Raw genomic sequence first — 11,868 nt, 5'->3', positions numbered from 1 at the left:
GATACATGAGCATATTCAGCTAGGTTGTAGCCTAAATATGTTCCAGGTATTTGTAAGTATTATTAAGGTACTACTACAGGGACTTGCATTTCAGATTTGCAAGTGAAACTTAAGCACAAGTCCCAGCTAAAGAAGTTAGACAAGTATCACAGTAATGAAGGTATGTGCTGAGAATTACAAAAGGAATTCATTCTGAATTAATCTGGCAGTACTGCTTTTACTTTGAAATTACTATTACAAATTTCACCATTCCCCTGTAACTCAAAAAAGATGTTTATTTGTTTGTATGAAGTTTGGCAGAAAAGAAAACAAGTTACTGAACTGTGGTTCAATCTTGAATCACATAATACACCAAGAAGAAAGCTTTCTTACTGAGAAAGCATTTAATTTTACAAATTATTTTTCAAATAAATGGTAGGGCTGGAACATTCAAAATAAATACTGACACACTTTTAAAGCAAAGTTGAAAGTCACAAGAGACTCATCTTGTTTATCATTGCTCTAACAAAACCAGTTCTCTGATATTCACCCATACTAAATACGGATACATTTGTTTTACCCTTTTTTTATTTGTTTAAAAAAACCATGCTTACCTCTGACCATATGTCAAATCACCAGAGCATTGCTGCAAATATATTTTAGAACACCCCAAAAATACCTTACCTTGGTGCAGAGCTTCCCCAGGCTCCATGCTTGTCTGTCAGGATGTTGATAATTTTCTGTATTAGTTGTGTTGCAGTCACCTGGTCCCGGTACTTGGCTGCCGTGATCAAATGATGACACATTTTTTCTTCTTCCCGTTTGTCTGCAGAGTACTGGGCACACAGTGACTGGCAAGAAAATAAGTACTTTATTACTCTGCATTTAAATTACACCATCCAAAGGAACTTTGAAGCACTTTTGTATAAGTAATTAATCATAATTAATTACTTATACAAAACCCTCACGAGAGAAGAATTAACCCCATTTTCCAGGTGTGAGAACTGAGACCCTGTGCAGCTGCCCACAGGAAATCCATCCAGAGAACCACCAGAAGATCTTGGTGTGTCATGAATTCTTTAACCACATCACACACACACACTCAAAATTTAGCAAAAGCCAAGATATTAATGGCCATGAATGGCCAGACTCCACAACAAAACATATAAAATAAAAGTGGTTATGCCTATAACAAAGTGAGTAGCTATATAAAAACAATGGCAAATTTCAGAATAATGAATGTCAGCTAGCTGACCACTCCACTCCCGTGACTCTTGATTCTATTTGGGGAACCAACTGCTTGCTGTTGTTTATATAAATATATATCCATGAAAGCTAAGGAGAAAAATCCACTTTTTTTTTTCAGATAGGAAACAAAATGCACCTGAGGACTAAATTGATCTTTACCAGTTGGCTTCTTGAAGTTGAGCACTTTTGCAGGCCAGCATTAGAAAGTCAGTGACTTTCCCAGCAGCATTACACCTGTTGTACAAACATCTTCTGCTTGCCAACCTGCTCAAAAAAAATTTCTAGCAAATAAGAACTGTAAGTCACACCTACAAACTGAACTCAAAAGTATGAGAGATTCTTTCTTACAACATTGTCTCATAGTTTGGGGTTTTGTTGACCTTCTGAAAATTTGCCTGTTAATAAAGAACTCAAAAAATGGGCATCAAATTTTTATCAACCCCTCACCAAAACCCCATTTTGCTGTACATGAAAACCTTAAAGAAATTCAAGTATTGGTAGAAATAATAAAGGCTTTTCCCCACTTCAGCACTCTGTCTGTAATTTCAGTTTTCATCTGGCAATTCCACAGACCACATATGCCAGACAAAGCATTTTGGCCTTTGTCAGTGATTGGATTATTCTATGATCTAGTTAAGGGAATGGACACAAATGTCTGCCTAACAACAAAAAAAAAAATTGCTTTTTCTTTGTGAAGCACAGCTGATGCAGACACTAGTACAATTATTTCTTAGAGGTTAGCTATCAGAACAATATCATATGCTTTTCATGTTTAAAACAGTAACAACACTTTACCTACACATATGTATAAGCCTTAGAAACTTGCTGTAAATAAAAAAATCAACAGGCTATGAATGCTATTTATATATGCGTATATACAAATATATATGTCATATAAAGTGACAGAAAGAAAGAATGTGAAAAAAAACCACAAAATAAACTTTGGCCTTGCTTAGATTTTCTTAGACACTAGACAACAAAAATGTACTAACAGATGAATAAATTGTAAAGAACCATTCCAACAATTTGAATATATTTAGGTATTTCCTGAGGATTTCCCCACACTTTACAGCAATGCTCACCTGATGAGCAGACATCCAGGAGGACTGAAGAATAAGCAGCTGACTTTCCAAGTCAATGAGACATAAAAATTGTCTTTTGTATTCCTACATGAAGCACACTACAACCCCTCTTCACAAAAATGTAAGATGACTAAATCATACCCAACAATGAACAGGATTTTTCCAGCTTTTTCTGGACACAGCTGTCTTTTCCAATACATTGAATTATTTTGCACCGATGATGATTCCAATTTCTCTCTAGCACTTTGTAAATTTTCCCAAGCTGTTTTTTTTAAGTTGCCTGAAAGGACAGAATTCTAAAAACAAGTGAATAAGGTAAGCCAAGTAGTAAAATGTTTTAAAGTGCTCTTTAATGGATCCTCCTTTACAATTTGAACGGCAACTTTTCATATCTGACATAAAATCCATAGATATAAATCACATTAGAGGGTTATTCTTTCCCCATTATCAATCTCTGTCTCTTTATGGAACATTAAAGTCACATTTGACCTTAAAACATGATAAAATGGAAATCAAACTAGAATGTTTTGTAAAAGATATAGTGAACTTGTACCTCTTTAAAAAAAGTCTCTTTATGATGTGATTTTGAACACATTCTTCATTAAATACCAAAAAGGATTTTCAAAATGTAGCTGTGACAAAGAAAAAAAAAAGTATCTTATTGTCCTGACAACTTCCACAAAAACACAATCAGCCTGTTATAAACTGGAAACAGAACTCCACTTTTCAGGAAATTCACCACTTAATATGAATAGAAATTTGCAATTACACACCAAAACTGAGAGGCTCCCACAGGCAGCAATCACATAAAATTATAACGTCACTCTAGGAAGAACTCTTAACCATTGCACGTTCTTTACAATATATATTTTGCAGACAAAACCAGAAAGAAGCCATGGTTTTTCCAGGTATCTGTCACATGTATATATAGCTACTTACCCTAAGAAAGCTCTGCAAGAATAACCTTCTCTTTGATCATACAGGTGTCCCACCAGTTGTTCAGTGGTTGTTTCTACCCTCGATATATGCCAAATATACAGCAAAATAGAAGTTATTTCTCCACCTCCCTCCCTCAAATACTTTGAATACAAGAGTGAAAGAAGACTGGTTCCACTAAAAGAATCATAAAAAGACCCACCCTAAAGTAGCCAAACACCACTAGACTATTCTGAAACCACTGAAAAGTCCCTATTTCTCTTCATTTTCCATTTTCCAGATGCCAGGTTCACCTGATGCACCTCTTGCAAAGAGGCAGCACCAGGATATAGAGCGGCACACAGTTAATTCTTCACACTAAATCCCAATCATTCCATTAATGTAAAATAGAAATCCAGTTTGATTTCTGTTTGTGCACAATCTCAAGAAAGTATTTTTACAGCTATATTTCTTTTTTAGTATTTCATCTCTTGCACCTGCAATGTGCACCCTTGTCATGCCAAAATATGGTTTTACAAATAAGATACAGTTAAACAGAGTCGTCAAACCTTCTTTCCACTGCTGCCTTGGCCCACATGATTTTTATTACCTGCTTGGGCAAGTGTGCAATGAAACTGTAATCACAAAAGTAGGATAAAACAAAGTGCTGTAAGAAAAAAAAAATGCATTTTCATATGCACACCTCACCAGTTACCCCTAAAAAGTCTTAAATTCAGTGATTGTTGAAAGTTTTACAAAGGGGAAGTGTGTTAAGCATGGAATAGAGGCAAGACTCTTGTTTTCCAACCCTTCATCCAGGACAGAACAAAATCCGTCGCTTTGCCATTATCGCAGAATGGGGTTTTTCCTCTCTCCCGTTCTCTGCCCGGAAAAGACTGCAGGCAATTTGAACACATAGGTTATCTAAAGATTCATTTTTAAGGAACTGGAATTCTGAAGGGCCACAAGGTCATCCAAAAGGCAAGTTATAGACATGAAAACACAGCATGTTCTGTATGCAGGAAATATTCCAGAAATACTGACAGGGTGAGTTAGTCTATTCTGCCTGTCTATATTTCAGTGAAGAGCAGGACTAACCTAGTTTTTAGAACTATTTTATCTTTGATCTTTTAAAAAATGTCGAGTAAAAGATTTTTTCTGCACGGTACTATCTGGATTGCAATTTTGGGGCTGCACCTCTGCAGCCCCAAAATTACAATGTAATGCTTTCTACAGGAGATTCAAAAGTTTACTAGTGTAGGGTTTTGAGAAGAAATGTTGCACCTTTTTACTTTTATTCTTCAACTCTGAGATCACTGACCATTTTTACATATGCCAGTTCCTTTGTCTAATTTAGCTAAAAGCTACTGGCTTTGTGAAGAGCCTGTCTCAGAGGGTGTCACTTAGGAAGAAAAAGTCATCCATAAAATAACACACAGTCCTGCCACTAATGCAAATTCCCTGCAAATAAGGATATTTTAGTAAATGAAGGGCTCCTCAGTCCTCTGCTTTCACAGATCTTTGCACTTGACCTCTGACCTGAGGTTTAAAGTCTGGACTAAAAATGCTACCCAGGGAAATCTTACAAAGTCTCCTGAATAAGACTTAGAAAAATGAAAACTTAAAACCTCAACAGCGAACAAAAGTCAACCAATGACAATGTCTGACAGCCACCGTCAATTCTGAAGTGATGCCTCTGTCATCCAACGACTCCAAGTATTGATTTCTCTCAGCATGAAAAAAGCTTAAGCCAATGAAATAGATATAGCATCATCCCCCCCGATAATAGCCATCAAGGTTAACACCAGCAGAACACTTATCAAAGTATCTCTTCTATTTCTTCTTGTTTTAATGGACTGAACACAATGCAATGGCTTCTCATCTCTTCAACCCATGGCTTTCCAAACCTCATTTATCCACTTTTCCAGACTTTTATCTGATTTCAACATTAAAAAGAATCTGCATCTAAATAAACTATTTATAATACAAATGGGGCGGGGGGCAGGGGGGAATGAAAAAAAAAGTAGATTTATAGGCAGACATTCCTGAGGGGAAAAAAAAGTGCATTTAAAATAACAAGAGGAGGGGAAAAAAGCATGCAGTTGACTTAGATCATACCAAACACAGACTGGTAAAACTATGGTCATGACCAGGAAAAAAAATCTACCACAATCAATTTGGGTTTGTGATTAGAGAGAAATGCAAGGATCTCAAGAGACATCTGGCTTTAATCAGTGCTGAGTCAACAGCTTTATTTTGTACCTTCAAGACACAGACTTAAGCTTTGGTAAACCCAAATAAACACTAGGCAACAGCACTTTTATGCAGATTGTGTCTTTCAAGTGAACCCAATTTAGTACAGTAGGTAAATGAGACAAACTAATGTGAGTTCAACTGGAAAAAAAGCAGCTGTCAGAATAAAGAACAGAGAAAATCAGATTTCTTCTGCAGTGTCCACTAGCACCACAGACCTTTTTTTAGACTTTTTATTTGATGCTTATCTAATTGACATAACTTGTGAGACAACAGCATCCTCAGATCAGAACCAAAGATAAAGCTTTGCACAAACAAGTAAGATCTTTTCCTCTTTGCTAGATACTGGGATTCCCTACACTATTCCAATATTCTAACTCTCTAAGCATCACTGCTAACCTCTGGCATAAACAATATGCAGGGAGAAATGTTTTTTTCAAATCTAAGGACCTGTTTTTACTGTAGTTAAGCACAAACATTTTGCACTCAAATCACAGACTAGGAAGTTTCCTCCCCTCCTCTTTTACAAATCCAGTTTGTCAGCTGTCCCTTCATGCTGCTCTAGTTTAAAACAACCTAAGAGCCTAAAGGTACCACATTTCGGCAATTAATTTAACATTTTTTGGGTTCACGTCTTCTAAGTACAAGGCATTTTTCAAGCTAGAAAATATCCAAGTACCCTTTCCTACGCTCTAGAAACCGTAAAGCTCAGCACTCCTGCACTGGTGACTCTGTGCTCTCAGGTTTGATATCAAGAAAAGGAGCCAGGGATGATTTCTTCAGCCATTCCCCAAGCACACTATATCACCCTTGTGATATTCAATGGCTTCAACACCACCACAGAGATTAGTGCAGTATTCACTGAAGAACTTCTAGTCCAGTGCAGCAAGCAAACCAAATCCACGAACAACTTCTGGACTTCTGGAACTGACACACTCCCTTATTTTGTAAGGAACATCCACTATGTCCTAAAATGACATATACTTACATAATCTAAGGATTCACTACACATTCTTAAGTGACAAATTAAGGTCACACTGGTGTGTTATTTCACAGGTGTTGGATACTTTGTTTTGCTATCTTTTCATATTGTCCTTTCTATGCAACTTAAGTTTTTAAAAGGGGGTAAAATAACTTTTAATTAGCTGAAATCATGTAAGTACTGAACTGGACCAAATACAAAGCTCTGGAATGTCCTCATCCATTCCCTTACTTTGACCACCATCTCTGCAACTGCCTCATTCCACTGAGGCACAGTAAGGATTTCCATTGCCTTGAAGGTGGGAACAAAGCAGTTCAGCATTTTTGGCCCTAGCAGCCAAATGACTGCTTCCCCAGGATTCAGATTTCCAGACACCCTGCTGCCAGCACAGCTCTTTTACAGCTCACAGCACCAAGGCTTGTCACAAGGAGTGACACCTGAACAGATTGAAAGTCACATGCAGTTCAGATGGCACAGCTAAACCTGCAATGAAGTCTCTAAGAGCAGGTAACACACACCAGTGAGGATTTCTGAACAACACAACTTATTCGTTAAGAAGCCCTTAAAGGTACCACATAAAAAGCAATTTTTCACAAGTTTTGTATCCAACAAATTCTGAATAATTTTTCATACTAGTGGCAAAAGGTGCATTTCTGAAAGTGGGGAAACAATAATACCTTAAAACATAGAAAAAAATGGACATTCTCAATGAGTGGGGAAATGTAGCCAGAATGATTCAGACAAGCAGATAAACCAAAGAATAAATTGGAACAAAATAGCTTGTACCACTAGTTCCCATCACAAGTGGTACAGAGCATTTTGTAATAAAGCTCCAAATCAAGTCACTGTAAATGTGGCCTCAGTCTCTGGCTACAAAAAAAAGGAAAGGCATTTGCATGACTTAAAATTCTTTAACTTCTATAGCTATCAAAGAGACAGCTATAAATAGTTAGGTGTGTCAGTATTTAACACCCGACTTATGTTAATAGTCTCAAAACTTACCTTGGAGGAATGTGTATTTCTATATAAGATTCATTTTTATATAAGAAGTCACATTCATATTGTATGTAGAATCCTAAGCAAAAAAAATCAACACGTCTCTGTCGATTTTGTTATTTCTTGCTTGATATTCCTGCTACATCACACTTACTAAATTTCCCTATAAATTTGCAAAACACATGCAAAGAAAATTCATTTCCAGCCAAAAACCTCTTCATAAACAGTTTTCAAGCTTATGTAAAGTTCCAGCTTTGCAAAAGGCAGAAAGATTAGCCCCTTGAGATATCCATCCAGTCTGGGGTCTGTGTTTCTAGTTCTATTTTGTACATAGCTCCCCTCAAACACTTTTAAGGTTTCCCTGTTTAGTGTCTTGGATTCAGAACACAACTCTGATTTTAATCCAGAAGTTTGAGAATGTATCAAAATCTATCAATTTATGAACAAAGAACAGAGAGATCACATTCATTTGAGATAACAAGCATTGAGGCATGATAATTTCCTATCTTGCCATGATGGGTTGCATGCCAGTGACAAGCATATCTTTAATAAACATCAGTTCTTTGGATACCACATTGTTTTCAGACGTGGCTGGGGTCCTAAAGATGTCACTTATGAGGCTTAGTGGGAAAATTGGAAAAAAAAATTTAAAACATGTAATTGTCTTTACAAACATAAATTTATTCCCTAAAGGTAACTCATCTGTCCTCCACCAGTTTCTACCATGGTTGCTCCAAGAGCTAATTTAGTGGTCTTGATGTCTGACAGCTGGGGACCTTTGCAGCCTCTCACAGTGGAGAATGATCACCCTGCCGGGCATGTATCCTTGAGCAACACTGCTAATAGGACAAACACGGATTTGCTGGCAAAGTGTTTCCTTCCCACACATGGAAAAAAGCCCTTTAGTTACTACCATTAAGTCATCTTCATCTGCAGAAACATTTTAATTAATTACTAAGGAAAAGTATTAAGGGTGGGTTTCGGTTTCTTTGGTTTGTTTTTTGTCCGAAAAATTTCAAATTACTAGAGAGAATCTGTGAAAAAAGAAGGATTACATGGAATTTTATTCTAAACTCTATTCAAGAATAACATGTTTAGTGCTACCAATTTACAAGTTTCTAACTTGCACTCCAAAATTGCTCTTTACGTCTTTATAAAATGAGATTCTTGAGAGGCTTATTCTTTCCAAAACCAAGTATTTTATAAACAAGATATTTTGATTAAGGTAATGATGAAATTGCAAAGACAAAAAAAAAATCAGAAGCAAAGAGAAGTATTTTTAAAATATGGTCTATATGGTCTTTTATAGCAGTTATTCTTTAAAATCATTCCTAGTCACTTACTTTGGAAACATGTTAAGAGTCACAATCCCAGCTTTGGCTTAACCTCTGCCTTATCTTAAAGCCTCCTGTCAGAGTTCCTATAGCATCAAACTATGAAAAGCAAATTGTTTTAACTTTATTTTTGATCCTCTCCTTTTTTCCAACATTCTATGTTTTGTGTTTCATTCCATCTAGAGCATGAGGCCTTTTCCTTTATGATTGATTCTCATGCATTAAGGTAACATGATTTTTAATTTTAGAACAGCATGGGATATAAAAGAAATTTTCTTAACTAACATTTTTTATTCAGAAAAAGTTCTACCACCCTTGAAAGGTTGACATTCAGCTCTAAAAATTGTTGGGGGCATGATAATTTAATTTCTTTTATAACTGGGTGATTTTACTATCCATAAAAAGATGGCATTTGAAATATTCCCATTACTGTAAGCATGAGAAGACAAAAGACTCAGGGTTTTTTTGCAGAAGTCTTCAGTGAAAACACTCATTCATATAACTCCAGATCCTTATACTGAACAATACAGAACACAGACTGAGAATATTGCTCTAAAATTTATATTTTTTTCTTGTTGTCTTGGTGTAAATGAAAAGACTGCAACAATGCAAGAGACAGTATTGCAACTACCACAGATGCTTCCTTCAGAGAAATGAAGAACTCTGTAGCACCAAGGAGTTTCCACTGGCATCATTCTTTATGTTGTCAATTTTACTTTTAAAAAACTATATAATACTCCCCAAACAATTTGTTTACCTTTACATAAGAACAGGTAAGAGCCACTTCCTAAATTTTCTCTTTATTTCTCATTTCAATGCTACTTTTCAGAACTTGTGAAATATGACAATTTCAAGGTTATGACATTCTTGTTGATTTTTTATTTTGGCTTTGTTTAAGTTCAGCATCTAAAGTTTTTCTCTCTGTTTGTTCTGGGTTTGTTTTTTTTTTTAAATGGTATGAGGGTGATTTCATATTCACCCTCAATACAGTTATCAGCATTTTCTACCAACAGCTGAACACAGGGATGTTGGTGTAAGAACACAAAACAGATTACACATTCCAACTGCACAAATCCTGCTTAAGTAGACTTTGCTAATTTAATTCAGCGTAAAATAATAAATTCAATACTTGGAGCTTGTTATGTTTAGAGCACAAAAGCCGTGCAGATTTTCAAAAAGCAACACAAATCTAAGTTTTGGTCTGAATTACAGTTCACTCATTAAAATTATAGGGTTTGAAATAAAGTACAGTGACTAATCAAAATCAGCAGCTTCCACTAAGCATGCACAAAACTGGAAGAAACTACTGAAATTACATAAAACATTATATAAAACACATGTAAGCAACAGTTATTGGACATACCAAAGAGCCATGTAACAACATCTCTCACACACTTTAACAGCTTCAGTTACACTCTAGTCAATAAACTACTTCTAATATCCTGAATTTCTAAACAGCTTCAAGCAACTGTGATTCAATAGTAAGCCAGGAAACATTCCTCCCTCCTCTCATGCTGACCATATGAAATTGCCTTGCAAAACAGCATCGGGCCAGTGCCAAGTTGAGTGATGCTGGCTACAGGGCTCTCAACAACTGCTTAGAAATGAGATATTTGGGGTTTCTAACAGGCAACACAGGAAAAAATAATCAACAATATTTTAGAAGTGAGATATCTGATTTTTTTGTTTCTTTTTGTTGGGTTTTTTTTATGTTTGTTTTTTTAAGAGTTCCCTTGGGACCAAGGGCCAGCATGGAGCCAGCACTGGTGAGGATGACCCAGTCCTGCTGGTGTTAGTGAAGAGGGAATAGGGCCAACCCTGGCCTCTAGTCCCAAGTTATGACAACATTTGTTCCACAAGTTCCACACATTCTCTATAATACAGCAACTCATGCAGTAACTGAGAATTTTGCTTGCTTTATCTGTCAAGGACTGGCATCAGCCACAAAAGATGGAATCTCTAAATACTCTAAGGACAACAGACAATTCAGGATCGTTTTGTAAGACTTAAACCTCAAGTTTCTGCAGGGACTTGCAGGCAAAAGGCTTGAAGGAGAACAAACTTCTCAAAATCCATTAGGCCATAATCTTGGCATTACTACTCAGACTTAAAATTTGTTCCTGTAAATTTTTGACAAAAAAAAAAAAGAACAAAAAAAACAAAACAAAAAAAAAAACACAACCACAAAACCAGTATCTTTGCACTAAGATACAAAAGAAAAAACATAGAATAATGACCAAAGGACTCGCACTGCTCATCATAGTCACTATCATCACCTTCCAAGCCCTACTTCCAAGAGACGTCAAAATCTTTTAAAATGGCCAGAAATCTTTGAAGATGTATTTTAAAAGTAGTGAATTAATAACAGGGACTTAGAAATTTGAGCAGGTGGGAGGGAGGAGTGGTGAGAAGAGTAACAGCAAACATCTTGTGTGAAGGAAATAGTGAAGACAGTTTTGTTTTCTGATTGGTAAATCTTTCTTAGGATTGACTCTGCCACTTCCAGTTGGACTCCAGATTAACAGTGAAATCCAGAGGTTTCTAAGTCACTTGGAAGCTTCCCTGACAAATAATCACCAGCAGAGCAACTTAACTGCCTGACACATCTTCCTTTTCATGACCTAAGGCCATCTCAAAGGAATTGGTTCGGCTTTCTCCCATTTAAGTCAAAGAGAAAAATCAGTAGAGAGACTCATTCTGTAAACACTTCAATAAAAGAATAACATGAAGCAGGAAGGAAAATGTTTTTAAACTCTGTTATAGTGATTCCCACTTTAAATACAGTGAAGTTAAGAGAAAAACCTGGACTGCAAAGAAGTGAGGTAGAAGAGGCAATGTGAAAAGACCTTTCAATTCCAGTAAAAAATTCTGATTAGCGCAGTCTTGTTCCCTTTCCTGGAAAGCTGCATAGATCTACTCAGAACTAAATGGCTACCTTTGGAAAAGATTAGGAATACCACCCCTGGATGGATGTGGCTTGATAGTTCTCCACCACTTTCACCTCCCAGGATCCCAGACATCCCCATCTACTACAAACTACAGATAATTTTACCAATTTAGTTGTAAAATCTTTATTTAA

General features: G+C 36.3%; 1 protein-coding gene across 9 annotated transcripts in view; it reads right to left on the bottom strand.

Annotated features, from left to right (window-relative positions):
• Positions 1-11,868, bottom strand: part of LRBA (LPS responsive beige-like anchor protein) — a 370,012-nt gene that overhangs the window by 215,431 nt on the left and 142,713 nt on the right. For all 9 annotated transcript variants that reach the window (XM_059843942.1, XM_059843943.1, XM_059843945.1 and 6 more), the window contains one exon: positions 664-830. In XM_059843942.1, the coding sequence (XP_059699925.1) occupies positions 664-830 (167 nt within the window). The remainder of the gene's footprint in view (positions 1-663; positions 831-11,868) is intronic.

This window comes from Haemorhous mexicanus, chromosome 4 (genome assembly GCF_027477595.1).
Source record: "Haemorhous mexicanus isolate bHaeMex1 chromosome 4, bHaeMex1.pri, whole genome shotgun sequence".
Classification (NCBI taxonomy): Eukaryota; Metazoa; Chordata; class Aves; order Passeriformes; family Fringillidae; genus Haemorhous; species Haemorhous mexicanus.
Note: the sequence above shows the minus strand (reverse complement) of the source record. Positions and strands in the feature narration are given on the sequence as shown.